Source organism: Solanum dulcamara, chromosome 7, assembly GCF_947179165.1.
Source record: "Solanum dulcamara chromosome 7, daSolDulc1.2, whole genome shotgun sequence".
Classification (NCBI taxonomy): domain Eukaryota; kingdom Viridiplantae; phylum Streptophyta; class Magnoliopsida; order Solanales; family Solanaceae; genus Solanum; species Solanum dulcamara.
The window spans coordinates 58,112,124-58,130,740 of record NC_077243.1 but is presented as its reverse complement, the minus strand read 5'-3'; the positions used below and the strand labels follow the sequence as shown (position 1 = coordinate 58,130,740).

Genomic DNA, 18,617 nt, shown 5'->3' with positions numbered 1-18,617 from the left:
ATTTATTGGGGAGGCTATTTTAGAAGAATATCCTGGGTGGAGGATGTTCTTTGATGGTGCTGCAAATTCTAAAGGAGTTGGTGGTGGGGCAGTGCTAGTCTAAGAATCAGATCAACATTATCCAATCTCAGCAAAATTCAATTTCATATGCACTAACAATATGGTGGAATATGAGGCTTGTATTCTTGGACTTAGAATAGTTGTTGATATGAATATGCAATAATTGTTGGTTATAGGTGACTCAGACTTATTGATTCATCAGTTACAAGGCAAATTGAGCACCAAGAATATGAAGATACTCCCCTATTTGCAATGTGTTAAGGAAATATGCAAGAAATTTGTCAAGATAGAATTCAGGCATATTCCTAGAGCTCAAAATGAGTTTGTAGATGCTTTGGAAACCATGTCTTTTATGATTCAACATCCAGACAAGAATTATATAGATCTGATCAAGATCAATGTGCAGGATCAACCGGCCTATTGTTTCCATGTAGATAAAGAATCAGATGGAGAACCTTGGTACTATGAATATGAGGTATCTCAAAGAAGGAGATTATCCAGAAGGCATAAGCAATATTCAAAAGAGAACACTGCGGAGGCTTGCAAATCACTTTTTCTTAAGTGGAGAAATCCTTTATAGGAGGACTCCAGATTTAGGGTTATTAAGGTGTGTTAACTCCCAAGAGGCGAGCAAGTTTATTGAAGAAATACATGGGAGTACATGTGGGCCATACATGAATGGTTTTACTTGTCAAAGAAGATTCTGCGGACTGGATATTTTTGGATGATCATGGAAATAGACTGCATCTGTTTTGTGAGAAAATGGCATCAATGTTAGATTCACGGTGATTTGATCTGGGTTCAACCAAATGAACTCAATGTGATGAGTTCTCCTTGGCCGTTCACAGCTTAGGACATGGATGTCACTCTTCCTATTGAGCCAGCTGCATCAAACGGACACAAGTTTATTTTGGTAGCTATTGATTACTTCACAAAATGGGTAGAAGCATCTTTACACAAGTCTGTGACAAAGAAGGTGGTGATAGATTTTGTTCACAATAATATAGTTTGTACATTTGGCATCCCTAATTCAATTACAATAGATAATGGAGCTAATCTCAATAGTGGTTTGATGCATGAGATATGTGAAAAGTTCAAAATTATTCACCGCAATTCCACTCCTTATCGACCTCAAATGAATGGAGCAGTTGAGGCTGCCAATAAGAATATCAAAAGAATATTGCGGAAGATGATTGATAATTACAAATATTTTCAAGAGAATTTTCCATTTGCCTTCCTCAGCTATCGCACCACAATTAGGACATCGATTGGGGAAACACCTTATCTTTTTGTTTATGGAACAGAAGCAGTATTACCAATAGAAGTTGAGATACCATCCCTGAGGATAATCCAAGAAGTTGAGTCGAGTGATGCCAAATGGATACGAAGATGATTTGAACAGTTGATGCTCATTGATGAAAATAGAATGAATGCAGTTTGTCACGGACAACTCAATCAACATAGGATGGCCAAAGCTTTCAACAAAATGGTAAGACTGAGATAATTTAAACCAAGACAATTGATTTTAAAGCGGATATTCCCACACCAAGATGAAGCTAAGGGGAAGTTTGAACCTAATTGGCATGGGCCTTATGTGGTTCACCGAGTATTGACTGGAGAAGAATTAATTCTAGCAGAAATGGACGGAAAAATATGGCCTAAAGCCATCAATTCAGATGCGGTTAAGAAATACTATGTCTAGGAGCTTTTATATTATTTTCGTGTAATATTTTGGTATGTATTAAAGAACTACATTCCAACTTGATTCCCTTGACGGTATACGTAGGAAACCCACATAGGTCTAGTTACTTAGTAGAAATTTTGCAAAAAAAATAAATTTCATCGCTATGTATTATGAGCTACGCTTGTCCTGATTCCCTTGGTGGGATATGTAGGTGGCCTGTATCGGCTTCGGTCACATAATGAGAATTACACAATGATCATCTAATTCTAAAACACTGAGACCCTTTCAACCCAAACAAATTGCACAATGACGATTTTTGCGAAAAAATACCCATAATCTAGACTCAAAAATCACTCAAATCGGGTTTAAATTATTCAATTTACAACCTCCCCCATTTCAATAAAATATAACTCCAAAAATTACTATAGCAATAGATAAATTCAATTTCTTACCTCACACGAAGCTTCTCCTCGCGTTTCCAAGCTCACCAATAGATTCCCTACAAAAATCTCTTGATTTTGGACCTTTAGATCGTCAAATTTGAGCTTGAAACGAAGGAAAAATTGAGGTATGAAGTGAAACTAATTTCCAAGTAAATGCTGAAATTGGTTGCTTTAATAGAGGCGAGGGTGCACCAGATACGGTGCACCAGCGCACCACCAGATTTCATCAATTAACAAATCCTTGGTTCCGACGATACGGACTCATATGGAGTCAAAAAAACACAAATAGTATATGAAATTTGATTGGAAATGATATTTTGGACTCGATGGTGCATTCAAAATTCCCATGAGAGATCACTACAATCAAATATGGATCCCACCTCCGAATATCGAAATCCATTGAGGGGATCAAAATGAACATGGAAGTCTTGAGAACTGAACAAAAGGTCGCTCTAGACTAAAATCGATGTTCCAAAGCTAACCGCTCTATCAGAATTTGCGTATGAATGCGTTTTCCAAGAATGTTGACCAAAGTCAACTATAAGCTAATTTTCAAAGTCAAAAAAGTCAAATAGCTCCAAACTCGTACTAATTTCCTCGGTACTCGTACCGACTATGCTACTAGCCTAATTTGGCATTTTAAAGCTAATGGAACCATCAGAATTCCACTCTTAGTTAGTTTTCCTGAAGTTATGACCAAAGTCAACTTTTCAAGTTATTAAAGCTCTAAAATAGGGAAACAGGTCTAAAACCCAAACAAACGACTAGGAGGCCGTGCTACCGGTGCCAGCAGGTTATATATGACCTGGGGTTGCTATAAGAATACTCTAAAGGATAAAGAATAATTAGTATTAGGAAAATGACCTGGAGGGTTATTATAGTTCTTCTTCTTTTGTTGCAATTTTGCTTCCTTGAACATGTAGGAAATTTTCAACTTTGTTTTCTTTTGAAGTCATACTTACATCCTAAACTGTGAAGGAATTTTCAACTTTTGTCTTTGAAAACTTCAAACTTTGAATCTTCTTTTATAACTCACACATCTTTAGTGTGCTCAAAAAGGTTAGTCTAAGAGAGTGATAGTGCGTACAAGCACTTAGAAATGGTATAGGCTAAATATGTGGTTGTTTAAAGAAAAGGCTTAAGGCTCAAAGAAGTGACATACTAAGGATTAATGTCATTATAAAGGCTTTGAAAGGCACAAACGGGTCAAAGAAAGCATACAGTCATTTTTTAAATCAAACATCACTCAAAATTTTGCATCAATTACATTTAGGCCAAGTTCTAGATCAATAATGCAACATAATTGAATTTAATTCAAAACTCACCGCACAAGGCACATGAAACAATGACACTAACTTTGTTCTTATCTTGAATGCATGCAAAATAATATTTTCATATGTAACAAAAATATGAATGAAAGGTACCAAAAGAATCTATGGTTTAACAAGAAGTCAATCTTCTCTATTGAATTGATTGCTCTTTCATATGTGCAGATTGCTCTTTCATATGCGCACTCTAACTGTGTTGTCTCCAACTAAGTCATAAAGATGATTCTACCATATAATAATAATATATATATATATATATATATATATATATATATATATATATATAGAGAGAGAGAGAGAGAGAGAGAGAGAGATAAATGATACCAATATAAAATGATATATAAAATAATGGATAAAGATATTTTTTAATTAAATAAATTGTAAATCCTACTCAGTACTCCCTCTCTCGTTTAGCCTTACCATGTTTGTCCTTAAATATTTATCCTAAATTTCCCCATTTTTACTTTCTTTTTTTAATTTTACCCAATTCATCTCTTTCTTAACATGTGTTCTTAACAACTTCTTCTTTAACCACACCCCAGATATGTGTCTAGCAATAAATATGTCCTTTGTTAATTAGGCGGACTTTCAAGGCCTAGATTCCTAGGAATTTATAGGTTAACCAATCGTTGTTATTAAGAAGTTAAGAGGTTAACCATGTACTAAGGGTAAAACATTAAGAAACAAAAAAGAAATTTACATATGAAAATAGTAATTTACACGTATGAAAGTAATAAAATATTTTTGGGGGGAAATTTAGGTATAAAACATCATAAAGACTTATATGATTTAACAGATAGAGGTTTCCCTTATGGGGACCCCCGAAGAACTTGCAAAAACTTGAGATTTATTTAAAAACACTTGTTATTAAATAAGCTTGATTACACACCAAGGGTAGTTGGTTTTTGAGTAGGAGTATTTAACATTAAGGGAAAGGGAATATGTTGATGGTTGAAAACTATAGGTTAGTTTCTTCTACACACAACTATCTCTTATATAGGCATAAGAGAAAGGAACTAATGGTCTTAAACAAGTAATGTGGCCAAAAGACAAATGGCAGACAAACTAAGATAAGATTCTTTAATAATGCAAGTCAGGTGCGCAATGGACCCCATCATCACATGCAATATTAACATCTTTCTGTTGACTGACAAACGCATGCTTAAACAGTTTTTCCTTTTTAATAAAGATTTGGGTAACCTTCTTCTTGATGAAGAACACCCTTCACCTTCACTTTTTGACAAAGTGATAGCAATTAATGGATTTGATAAGTCTTTACCGGCTACCGTTTGAGTCAGACTAGTTGTATCTACATCTGATACAGTGGATTTCTTAGCATTCACTGGGGAATGCACACCCTTCTCATCCATTTTGTCCTGAGATGGGAAACTCAATTCTGGAGTCTGAGTATTAGCATCAATCTGAGAGGCAAACTTGTTCTTGAGTGTCTTTACTTGTTCTATTAGTTTGGCATTCTCTTGAAGGAGAACTTTATTTCTAGCATTAAGTCTTTTGAAAGCCTCGGTCATAGATGAACAGTGATCATAAAAAATTATTTTATCTATGTCCTTTTGGATATTATATTGGGGAATTTAGTTTGGTCTTTGTATGAGGGCTGGTGAGATATAATAATTTGGCCCAAGAATTCCTCTAGCATAATCTAATGCTTCATTAAAATTATTAAAACCTTTAAAAAGTGGGTCCCCATTTATAGAGTCTACTACTTCAATTCATGTCTGAAAAACACCATTAGTTTTTCCATGTATGACCACATAATATTTAAACTTATTTTCTCTACTTTTATCTGAAAAATATTGGCATAGTGCATTTATTGTAGCAATGAAATATTTCGTGTCTTTTTTATTATATGCTATACCTAAATTGTCTACTAAGCATTTTTGAGATTTATCTAAGTTACAGTCTAGTAATATTCTAAATGACAAGTTACATTGAGGATAAGAGATTAAATTGTACTTACCAAAATAAATTCGTTCCATCATTTCTATTGAACTCTGTGGTCTAAAATTTATATTACCTTATAATGTCTGGGGCTATGCCCTTACCTTTGTCTGTTGGCAGTTGGCCAGTTGGTCTCATGCTGAAACAGATGTTATATTAATTAGTTTTAATTTGATAATCTACTTAATTGATCTGCTAGATCATTATCTTTTCCTTTTACATATTCAAACACAATATTATTATATATAGATATGATATCCATGAAATTAAGCCATCGTCTCTTACTGCGAGCTTTATCATTTATTTTTTAGTGAAACTTAACTATGGCTTTGCAGTTTGTTCTAACTAATATTTCATTTTTATTTAAAATTTATAATTCAAAACTATTTAGTCCATATATTAGATCTGGTATATTTTTTACTTTTTTTAATTTGTTTGACTAATTTAATGTCTTCCATATTGAAATGCTTCTACCCTTTACTTCCTGTTTTCACATTCAAGGGTCCTGCTATCTTTCCTAGATCTTGAATCGATTTTCTTGCATAATTGACAAGGCCTAAGAATTTTTGTAAATCTTTTGTATTATCTAACTTATCTGGCATATCTAATATCTTTTTTTCTATGTGTGGTTGAAATTTTATCTTTTCATCTCCTAAAGTTACTCCTAAGAAGTTTATATGTGTTTTACTTAGCTCAATCTTTTTTTTACTGATTATTATTCCACATTTAACAAATAATCTAAAAATTATTTGTAAATGTCCTAAATGTTCTTGAATATCTTGACTAAATACTAAAATATCATCTACGTAAACTAATACAAAGTTTTTATAGTCTCCAAACATATCATCTATTTTTTTTTGAAATATAGGAGGTGTTGTTTTTAAACCAAAAGAAATAGCTAACCATTCAAAATGTCCTTCATGACAAGTGAATGTTGTCCATTCTATACTTTCTGGATGCATTTTTACTTGCCAATATCCTGATTTACAATCAAATTTACTAAATAACTTTTTTCCCTGTATCATATTAATTAATTCATTTTATCAGGTAACTTATATGCATCTCTTCTAGTATTATCATTTTACCTTTTATAATTTATTACCATGCGAGATTTACCTCTTACTTGTTCACTATAATTTTTTACCATGAATGTTGCAGATCTATGTTTATAGGTGGATCTTCTTATTACTTTGAATTTTAATAATTCTTTAATTTATTTACTAAACTCTTTCGTATCTTCATTATTTACTTATGGTTGCTATTTTTATTGTATATTCAGGGTTAATAATATCTAATTTACACATGATTTTATTAGCAGCCCAATGTACTAAAGGTTTTTCGCCAATTATTTCCATCTCATCTAATATTGCTACTATATTGTCTAAGTCTTTTGGACTTCTTATCATACCTATTCTATTTCTTCCTGTTTGAAAATTATAAAATTTTGTTTCAATATTTATTAAGGTATAATCCTTTTCTATGTCTTCTAGGTATGTTAAATCTTCTAAGTAAACATGTTTTTGTAGGTCTCTTAGGCTTTCTTTTTCTTCATACATGTTTTTTAAAGAACATTTACTATTATCGTCGCAGTTGTCACAACATGGTTGCGAACTTTGGACTGATATTGGAGTATCTATGTCATTTTCTGATATCTTCCTTTCTTTTGAAATTGTATAGTTTGTATTGGAGTATGAGTGGTTTACTTAAATAACATTATCCTATCTCTGAAAAATAAGCAAGTTACATTATTTTGTAGAAGAAATTGTAGTCCTATTACTAAATCAGTCTTTATATCTAAGTCTCTTGCTAGTATTTTATACATAGTGTATGTTGGTTTGTAAAACTCATTACATGTATTTATAAAACTTACTTGTGCTTTTTCTATGTAATGGTCATAAATATTATAAGTTCCATCCATTTGTATTGCCGAAATTAGTTTGTTTAAAACTCTTAATAAATTCTATGGTACTACTCTCTTGTTTATAAGGCAGCTTGTGTATCATGTATCTACCAAAGTCAAAGTTTCTATTTCTATATCCTTTATTCTGATTCGATCTAGTACTTTAATTGTTCCAAACTTTTTATCTTCTTTACATGTCAAGCTAGTGTTATTTTCTTCAATATTCATAAGTTTTGTTTCTAATTGTTCTAAATGTATAGTTCCTTGTGTAGATATATTGTCTATTTCTATCTTGTCTTTTCCCTTTTTTAAATCTTTGTTCTAATTCATTTAACCTTGTTTCTAATGTTAGTAATCTCAGATTAGTAGTTTGATTACCTATTTGTGTATTTTCTTATTTTTTATTAACTTTTATTTTTAGTTTATCCTCTATGCAACTAATACAAACCTCCATATAACACTTTTGACATTTAGCTCTATTTGTTTTGATGGGGTACCATTTACATATACTAAATTGATTACTATCCATTCCTTTTTCTCTTTCAAAGTCATGATTACATTCCTGGGTAATATTCATCGTAGTACTAACTTGTAAATTGTCTAAGTTTAACTCATTTATTTTTAATCCTATTTCGTTTATTAAATCATCTTGTTTATGAATCTGATTCAGTTCTGTCTTCTACCTCTATACTCATAATAGAATATATACTTTCATTATCAGATATATATTCGTCTACATCTAATAAAATTTCTTGAAAATCTTCTATCAATTGAGAATTTCTAGTTCTACTATTATTTCTCTTTGGAAATATGTTTGCTAAGTGTTCTATACTTCCACAAGTAAAGCATTCTAATTTATTTTTATAATTTCTATCATTTCTATATTTTTTAATATGTCTGTCTTTATTTAAATATGGCATTTTAGCTGAAGATTTACGTAAGTAATATTTTTTATGATTATATGGTCGCTGGTTATAAGTAGATCGTCTTTTATATCTTTTTAGTTTGCATTGTTCTCTATCATAACTTTGTGTTGTATATATCATGGTTTTACATAAATTCATTTTACTTTGATTTAATTGTTTTTATATTTGTATATTTGTACATGTTTCTTGTAATATTTCCATTACATTTTGTATTTTTAGTCCAATAGACCATAGAGATATTGGATTCTGAACTACTCCGTCTCTTTTGTACTCTCAATCTTCTATTTCTCTTCCTAAAGCTCCTGATAATTTATTAAATAATTTCTTTCCAAATCCTTCATCAAAAGTATTTCCATTAATTAACTAACCAACTACAGACCGTGAATTAGGACCGTAGAATAAAGTCCTGAAACTTATTTTCTTGTCTGATTTTCACGAATTCAACTATGTTCCGTAAATCAAACCACGGGCTGTAAATTAGGACTCGTGGAATAAACTTTTGAGTGTCAAATTTTTTACCTGAATTTCACGAACAAAATCCACGAGTCATTGGTCAAACCAAGGTCCGTAGATTATCCTCGTGGAATATTCTAACAGATTTTTATTGGGGTTATTTTAGTCTTTTTCATTCTTTCTAATTCTAAACCTGATCATTATAGTACCTAATTGGACATTATATTGTAGTATTACCTTAGAATACTCTTATATACTTCTTCCCAAGCTTAGAGCAAGAATCAAGAAGAACGAACCAAGAGTTTCAAGTTTCTCAATCAAGAGTTCTTCAAGAACAATTGTTCTTCTAGGTATGTAAGGCTATCATCATGAGGGATTAAGTTTTTCTCATGCCCTACATTTATGATTTCCTTTAGCAAGATCAAACTAGGATTTTTACCCCAAAGTTTATTATGTTCGAAATTGTCTCTAAATTCCCATTGTTGATTGTAATGACCCTCAGGGTCATTTTTGAATTTTTTGTAAAATGACCATTTTACCCCTCCCTTTAGATGCCTTGAGTCATTTTTGATTGGTACCGGGTGTTGATTTTTAGAAAATTCTATGAAAAGTTAAGTCTTTGGAAATTTTGAGTTTTCATAAGTTTTAAGTATTAAAAAGTGGTATTTGGGTTCAATCATAGCTACAGGTCCTGGAATAGAATTCCATCAATTCCAGCAGCTCCGAAATGTCGAAAATGTCTTAGGAGACTTTACAGAATCAGTTTTGGAGTTGTAACGAAGTTTTGACGCCTTGAGTTGAGAAATTGAGGAATTTTAAGCTAAGGTTTGACTTTTGTCAACTTTTGGAGTTTTGATGCTCGGAATGAAATTTCGACGACTCTGTTGGATTCGATAGATGATTTTTGGTCTAGCACAAGTGTTGGTTGAAATTTTAGAGATCCCGAGTCTGTTTTGGTATTTTGAAGGCCTAAGTTGGTTTAGTTGTAACTTTTTGAGTTTTGGATCAACGAGATCTCGAATTCAAATTCTGATAGTTCTATCATCTCCGGAATAACCAAATTAGGCTAGTAGAACTATTGGAATGACTATCGAGGCAATCGATACGAGTTTGGGGCCATTTGGCGCTTTTGACTTTGAAAGTTAGCCTATTATTGACTTTGGACAACATTCTTGGAAAACGTGCTTGAATAAAAATTCTAACCACGCAGATAGTTCTGGAATGTCTATTTTGGTCTAGAACGACCCTTCGTTCACTTTTTAGGGCTTGCGAACTAATATCAAGGCCCGTTGTGGAATGTGCCTTAAAATGGCTCTTGGGTGTAGGACCTACTTTCTATTAAAATGATCTTGTATGGGAATTCTGAATGCTCCATTCAGTCCGGAACATCAAATTTAGTGGTCTAGCATATATGGTTTATTTTTATCGGATTCCGAACAAATCCTGAGCAACCCATCGGAGATTTTGGATTTTCCAAAATTTGATTCTGGCAGCAGCTACTGCAGCCCATTTTGGGGTTTTTCTCCAACTATAAAACCCTATATCTTGATTTATATAGCTCCAAATTAGGTGATTCAAAAGGCAAGCTTGTGATAGTTTTTGTGGAGAATGCATTGGAGAGCTTGAAAACTGATTTGGAGCATTCGATTCAGGTACAATCATGATTTTATTTGCAGCAGTTTCCATTTTTGGATTGAGTTTTTGAAGAACTTTGAGAAATTATTTCTTGACCTATATAAACCCAATTTTTGGTGTTCAAGGGTCTAAATTCAAGAGAATTTCATGAGGAATCTCGTGGTGAGCTCAGATATGCAAAGAGAAGCTTCATTTAAGGTAAAACTGTGTGTTTAGTTACTAATTTAGTCTTTTTCGGAATGAAATTCTATTGAATTTTGGAAGAGTGTATCTTGGTCAATATAACTCCGTTTTGAGTGATTCTTGAGGCTAGATTGTGGAGTTTTTCACAAGGATCGTCATAGTCAATTGTTTTTGGTTGGAAGGGTCTCGTTTCTTTGGAATTAGCTGATCTTGATGCTGCCATTTTTAGGTTTTTTAGTTGGAATTTATGAGTTTTGCCTGCATGCTCTTTCCGTCTAATTTCTCACCCCAAATTGTATTATAAATCTTATTTGTGAGCTCGGGGTGATGTTTGGAACCTATTTTGGGGGGTTAAAACCACAAATCCATATGCGGATCCCACAATTCCCATTTTAGACCCCGAAATTGGTCCGTCTCCAAAAATTATGAAATTAGTATCTAAATAACTGTATCGATGTTGTGGTTCTATTTTTGACAGCATGGCAGCATTCTTAGGCCGTTTGAAAGGGAAAAGCTACAGCATAGTGATTTGAAGCTTGTGTGTTTAGCCTACGGGTAGGCTACGATTTTACCTTTCTTTAGATTAAGCTGGAAAGTGTGAAAGCATGTAGATATAGTTGGAATTTGGGTTGGGTAGTTTGATTGTATATTTTAGCTGTTAGAAATCATGTTTTAGGCTTGTTATCGATTTTTTTTTTGATATTTCGAAGCATGTGTATCTTGTTGTTATTTGTTATTATTATAAGGAGAGTTGAATGAGAATGTTGTTGATACTATGGAGTATGTTGGCCTTAGTATGGGCTGTAAATTTACTTTAGATGCCCCGACGTCGCTCTGGTGGACTTAGATTCTTGTAGAATAGTGTAGCGGGCTAGTGCCTGGTAGTTTGGCCTTAGTTAGGTGTTACCCTTGATCTTAAAAATATCCTCATCCATAAATTAGTATAATTTTGACTTTCATGATGCATCGGCAATATTAGATTTCGTGATCGTTGACTTTGGCTTCAGTTCTAGTTTTGGCGGCATATCGGTTGACTCATTTGGGAAAAGATTTTTGGTACTGTTGTATTCTAGTTGGGAAGTAGAATGTTTGGCATCATGGGATAAATTATCTGTGAGCATCCGAGTACCATGTCCCGACCTACGTTCTGAATTATCGAGCAGCATAAGGGTACTCAACCCCGACCTCTACCGGCTTGCTACTATGACGAGCATCTGGGTACCTAGTCTCGGCCTTGATCATACCGACATATTACGGCGAGCATCCGGGTACCCAATCCCGTCCTTGACTGCACTTATGTATTATGAAAAGCATTTTGGTGCCCAGTCCTGGCCTTGGTTACTTTAAACATTTGGGCAAGCATCTGGGTCCCAGTCCTAGCCTCGACCCCTAAGTCATTCCTAGATCGATTGACTCTTGGAGATTCTAGGTTCAGAAATGATACAGTACTTCGGCTCCTAACATCGTAGATTCTTGGTTCCCAGCCTTGTTAGTTGTAGCTATTCTCACGAGTGTCCAAGCAAGGCTTATGGGGGCCTAGTTGGGTATAGTTAGATGTAGTTCTCATAGGTAGTACTCTTTTCCCTTTTTGATGCTTATGTTGACTCCTATTTAGGCTATTCCTCTTTTTCATATTGTTTTTACCTTTTCTGCTCATTCAGCCTATGATATCTACTTGGTACCTATTATCTTGGTACTCATACTATACTCTGCATCTACTTTCGTGATGCAGGACCGAGCACCAGCTACCGTCATAGATAGACTAAGCCTATTGCAGTCAGCTTCGGAGACTAGGGTGAGCACTTGGCATTTTTGGATCATTCTTGTCTCCTTCAGTATGAATGGCCCGTCTTTTTCCTTTTAAGTCTAGCCAGTTGTTGTATATATTTTCGGTCCACTTTCGGGGACTTGTACTTGTCTTTTGTTTTATAGCATCTCTGTACTTATGACTTCCAGGTTTTTGAAGAGATCTTTAGTTGTTTATATCATGTTTTGGTTTACGTCCGCTTATTCTTTCTGCTTATCTTTATAATTCGCCACTCTTGTTTAGTTTCTTCCATCAAACCCATTACTTAAAGTTCTGGGTTGACGGGTTGGCTTTCCTACTGGTCGGTTATAGTAGGTACCATCATGACCTAAGGAATTAGGTCGTGATAAGTTGGTATCAGAGCCCCAGGTTTATTGGTCTCACTTGTACAGAGCTAACGTCTAATGGAGTCTTGCAGATGGGTGCAAAGACATCCGTAACTTATCTTCGAGAGGCTACAGGATGTCATTAGGAACATTCTCTATGTTGTATCATTTCATGCAGTGTTGTATCTTATTGATTTCCTAAAATCTCATTGTTCCACTCTTTCACAGGGATGGTTCATACGCGCCATACTACCATTTGTGATAACGTACCAAGGCTTGGTAGGCTTAGAGGTCGTCCTCTTGGGACAGGTAGGGGAGCAGCACCAGCTCCCGACCAGGAGATATAGCAAAAGCTGGTAGAGGAGCATTAGGATGCTCCTATTCCTATTCAGCTAGAGGGACCACCACCAGCAGCACAGCCCCCAGCTACACCAGTTATGACCCCAGCACTACAGGCAGCGATTGTGAAGCTTCTCACGGCTATTGGGGTTGTACCATAGGCCCCAATCCCCAGTAGCGGGCATACCAGCACTACGAGATCTGCCCGTTCAGCCAACACCTGAGGTTCAGCTGCCTCCACCAGTTATTGCACCCCCACCAATAGTTTCGGAGGGAGTGATGTCATTACAGGATCAGAAGATGTTAGGGGTATTTCAGAGGTTGTCATCCCCGATATTTTCTAGAGCCATTAGCGAGGATGCCATTGAGTTCTTGACTACCTATCAAAAGCAGCTTTATTCTTTGGGTCTTATAGAGTCCAGAGGCGCTGACTTCATTGCTCACCAGTTCAGAGGGGAGGCTAGATAGTAGTGGTGCTCTTATTTGCAGTCCAGGTCAGTTGGGTCACCACCATTGACATGGGCCCAGTTCTCACAGGCTTACCTGACTTGATACATCCCTAGGAGTGTTAGGGACCAAATCCGAGATTAGTTTAATCAATTGGAGCAAGGCCATATGATGATTGCGGAGTACAAGTCCAGATTTCATCAGCTTTCCTGATATGCTACTATGATTCTACCCAGTTAAGAGGAGAGGGTAACGATGTTTTCTGTGGGCTACTCTTTTCTCAATGTGGAGGATCATGCCCGTACGATCGAGATTATTTATTATCAGGACCAAGGGGGCAGCAATAAGAGACCCAGGCATCAGGGTAGCTACAGTGGGTCTCAGCCGAGAGGTCATGATAGTTATGACAAGCCCCGCCAGCAATTCCAGTAGAATAGGTACCAGCAAGGTCAGTCCAGCCGGCAAATTCAGGCCGCCCTGCCAGCAGTTGAGGGTAGTCAGCCCCGTTCAGGGGGTTCCACTGCAGGGCAGAGCTCAAGGGGATCAGGTTTGTTTCCTTCCTACCACGGATGAGTTATCACGGGTCGCTTAGCTTCAGGATGCTTCAATTGTGGCTCACTAGAGCACTAGGCTAGGAAGTTTCCTAGCCGAGCTAGATCATTGGCAGTAGCACCACCTCCATAAGAGGTATAGATCTGGGTCACAGCCTCGGTGATGGTCATCAGAGTGTTCAGAGATGTTTCCGGGGAGGCAGGTCAAGTGGTAGGGCAAATATTCATAGGAGAGGTCGACAGGGCCATTTCAATGCTGCTCCGACGAGGGCAGAGGTTGATGCATCAGATGATATTATCACAAGTACTATCCTTATTTGTCAGTAGACTGCTTCAGCTTTATTTGATCTAGTTTCTACATATTCCTATGTGTCTATATATTTTGCTCTACGTCTAGGTATTTCTTATGAGTCACTTAAGGTCTCGTTGTATGTTTCAACCCTGGTAGGGGATTCTTTAGTAGTGGATCAGGTTTGTAGATCCTGTACGATGACTATTCAGGAGCATGAGACTCGGGAAGATCTTATTTTACTTGATATGCTGGACTTCGATGTTATTCTGGGCATGGATTGGATATCCCCTCATTATGCGGTTTTGGACTGTTATGCCAAGACCGTTACATTAGCCATGCTTGGTATTCCCCCGGTTTTATGGTAGGGCATTTATAGTCGCTCACCGACTGGGATCATATCTTTTATGTGGGTCTGGCAGCTAGTTGGGTTCGGGTGCTTGGTGTACTTAGCATATATCCATGATGTGTCCAGCAAGGCCCCTAATATTGATTCAGTCCCTATAGTTAGGGAGTATACTGATGTCTTGCCTACTGACCTACTTGGTCTACCCCAAGAGAGAGATATTGACTTTATCATAGATTTGGAGCCAAGAACTAAGCCCATTTCTATACCACCTTATCGTATGGCCCTTGCAGAGCTTAAGGAGCTCAGCGTGCAGCTTGAAGATCTTCTATGTAAGGAATTTATTCACCTAAGTGTGTCATCATGGGGTGTACCCATCCTGTTTGTTAAGAAGAAGGATGGGACTATGCGGAATTGTGTTAATTACAGGCAGCTGAACAAGGTGATGGTGAAAAACCATTACCCCATGCCTTGTATCAATGATCTATTCGATTAGCTTTAGGGTGCGACCGTGTTTTATAAGATTGATTTGAGTTTTGGCTACCACCAGTTGTGGATTAGAGCAGCCGACATTCTTAAAGTATTTTTCGGACTCGTTATGGCCACTATGAGTTCTTTCTGATGTCTTTTGGGCTTACCAATGCCCCCGCAGCTTTTATGGACCTTATGACTTGAGTATTCAGGCCTTATCTTGACTCTTTCTTGATTGTATTCATCGATGACATACTGGTATACTCACGGAGTAGGGAGGAGCATACGCAGCACTTAAGGGTTATGCTCCAGACTTTGAGAGATCAGCAGCTTTATGTTAAATTCTCAAAGTGCGAGTTTTGGTTGGAGTTTGTGGCATTTCTAAGAGTCCATAGAGGGTATCGGAGTGGATCCGGCGAAGATTGAGGCTATTCGTAGTTGGACTAGGCCCACATCTGTTACGGAGATTTGGAGTTTCATTAGATTGGCTAGATATTATAGGCGATTCATTGAGGGTTTCTCTACCATTGCAGCCCCATTGACCCATTTGACTTGCCAGGATGTTCCCTTTGTATGGTTTGAGGAGTGTGATTCGAGCTTTCAAAAGTTTAAGGAGTTGCTTACCACCGCTCCTATTCTGACTCTACAAGTTGAGGGAGAGATCTTTTCGATATATTATGATGTTTCTGGTGTAGGTCTTGGGTGTGTACTGATGCAACATGGCCGAGTTATTACTTATGCTTCCAGACAGTTGAGAGTGCATGAGCGCAACTACCCCACCCATGACTTGGAACTGGCGGCGGTAGTTTTCATGCTCAAGATGTAAAGGCACTACTTATACGGAGTTCATTATGAGATATATATAGATTACCGTAGCTTATAGTACATTATGAGTCAGAAGGATCTTAATTCTAGACAGCGACGCTAGATTGAGCTACTTGCCGATTATGACATCTCTATCCTCTACCACCCTGGCAAGGCGAATGTAGTAGGGGATTCCTTGAGCCGAAAGATAGGGAGTATGGGTAGTTTAGCTTACTTGTCTACTCGGAGCGACCTCTAGCCTTGGACATCCAGTATTTAGCTAATCAGATGGTCAGATTGGAAATCTCAAATTCTGGACCAATTTTGGCTTTTATAGGAGCTCGGTCATCTCTACTGGACCAGATTTATGGTCGACAGTTTGAGGATGGAGCATTGGTAGAGCTTCGAGAGTTAGTATAATGAGGCAAGGGTGGCCAAGATTCTATAGATTCGGATGGCATAGTATGGTTTGATGGTCGCCTTTGTGTTCCTAGAGTTGGAGACTTCATTCAGTTAATCCTTCACGAGGCCTATGATTCTAGATATTCTATCCATCCGGGCACCATAAAGATGTATCGAGATTTGAGACAGCATTACTGGTGATGTGGTACAAAGAGAGATATAGTTGAGTATGTATCCCATTGTTTAAGTTGCCAGCAGGTTAAGGCCGAGCATTAGTGGCCTGGTGGAGTCTTTCAGAGATTACCTATTCCCGAGTGGAAATGGGAATGGATTACCATGGACTTCGTGATGGGTTTGCCTCAAACATCCAGATGTAATGATGGTATTTGGGTCATTATTGATTGATTGACCAAGTCAACACATTTCTTGCCAGTACAGTCCACTTTTACTGCAGATCATCTAGCTCGAATCTATATTCAAGAGGTAGTCCGTCTGCATAGGGTACCAATATCCATTATATCAGATAGGGGATCTCAATTTACTTCTAGTTTCTAAAAGGCCATTCAGAGAGAGTTGGGCACCCAGGTTGATCTTAGCATGGCATTTCTTCCACAGACCGACGGTCAGTCAGAGCATACTATTCAAGTTTTGGAGGATATGTTGAAAGCTTGTGTATTAGAGTTCAAGGGTCATTAGGAGCAATACTTAGCTTTGGCAGAGTTTGCGTACAACAACAGCTACCACTCTAGTATTCAGATGGCCCCATTTGAGGCCTCATATGGTAGGCATTGTCGCACTCTGGTTGGTTGGTTTGAGTCTTCAGATCCTAGGCCGCACAGTACCGATTTACTTCAGGATGCCATAGCTAGAGTTTGGATTATTCAGGATAGGTTGAGGACAGCTCAGAGTAGGCACCAGAGTTATATTGATCGCAAGCATCAGCCCTTGTGCTTCGAGGTAGGAGTTCAGGTGTTCTTGTGGGTGTCGCCCTTGAAGGGCGTGATGAGATTCGACAAGTGGGGTAAGCTTAGCCCCAGGTATATCGGTCCCTTTGAGATTCTGAGGAAAGTTGGAGAGGTTGCTTATAAGTTGGCTTTGCCACCAGCATTTTCAGTTGTACACCTTATTTTTCATGTTTTTATGTTGCGATGGTACCTTCCAAATGAGTCTCGCGTGCTTTAGTATGACTCTGTTGAGTTGGATGATCGTCTGATGTTTGTTGAGGAGCCAGTTGTTATTCTAGCCAGAGATGTTCGCCAGCTTTGTTCTATGTCCATCCCTATGATTAAGGTCCAGTGGATCCATCGTCCGATCGAGGAGGCTACATGAGAGACCGAGCAGGAGATGCGCGAGCAGTTCCCTAGCTTATTTGGCCATCAAAGTGTACTTTTGTCCCTACTTTCGCGAACGAAAGTTTGTTTAGTAGTGGATGTTGTAATGACCCTCAAGGTCATTTTTGAATTTTTTGTAAAATGATCATTTTACCCCTCCCTTTAGATGCCCTGAGTCATTTTTGATTAGTACCAGGTGGTGATTTTTAGAAAATCTTATGAAAAGTTAAGTCTTTGAAAATTTTGAGTTTTCATAAGTTTTAAGTATTAAAAAGTGGTATTTGGGGTCAATCATAGCTACAGGTCTCAGAATGGAATTCTGTCAATTCCAGCAACTTTGAAATGTCGAAATTGGCTTACGAGACTTTACAGAATCAGTTTTGGTGTTGTAACAAAGTTTTGACGCCTTGAGTTGAGAAATTGAGGAATTTTAAGCCAAGGTTTAACTTTTGTCAACTTTTGGAGTTTTGATGCTCGGAATGAAATTCTGATGACTCCGTTGGATTCGGTAGATGATTTTTGGTCTAGCACAAGTGTTGGTTGAAATTTTAGAGATCCCAAGTCTGTTTTGGTATTTTGAAGGCCTAAGTTAGTTTAGTTGCGACTTTTTGAGTTTTGGGTCAACGAGATCTCGAATTCAAATTTTGATGGAATGACTATCGAGGCAATCGATACGAGTTTGGGTCTATTTGGCGCTTTTGACTCTGGAAGTTAGCCTATTATTGACTTTGGTCAACATTCTTGAAAAACGCGCTCGAATGAAAATTCTGACAGCGCAGTTAGTTCTGGATTGTCTATTTTAGTCTAGAATGACCCTTCGTTCGCTTTTCGGGGCTTCCAAACTAATATTGAGGCCCGTTGTGGAATGTGCCTTAAAATGGCTCTTGGGTGTGGGACTCACTTTCTATTAAAATAATCTCGTATGAGAATTTT

At 37.0% G+C, this 18,617-nt stretch overlaps 1 protein-coding gene across 1 annotated transcript; it reads left to right on the top strand.

Moving 5' to 3' along the window:
* The first annotated feature begins 916 nt into the window (after positions 1 to 916).
* LOC129894764 (uncharacterized) lies at positions 917 to 1,453 on the top strand. The gene has a single exon (XM_055970412.1). The coding sequence runs from the start codon at positions 917 to 919 to the stop codon at positions 1,451 to 1,453; it is 537 nt and encodes a 178-aa protein (XP_055826387.1).
* The last annotated feature ends 17,164 nt before the right edge of the window (positions 1,454 to 18,617 follow it).

Excerpts from the sequence above, each read along its gene's own strand:
- LOC129894764 (XM_055970412.1), top strand. The coding sequence starts at position 917 with ATGGATGTCACTCTTCCTATTGAGCCAGCTGCATCAAACGGACACAAG.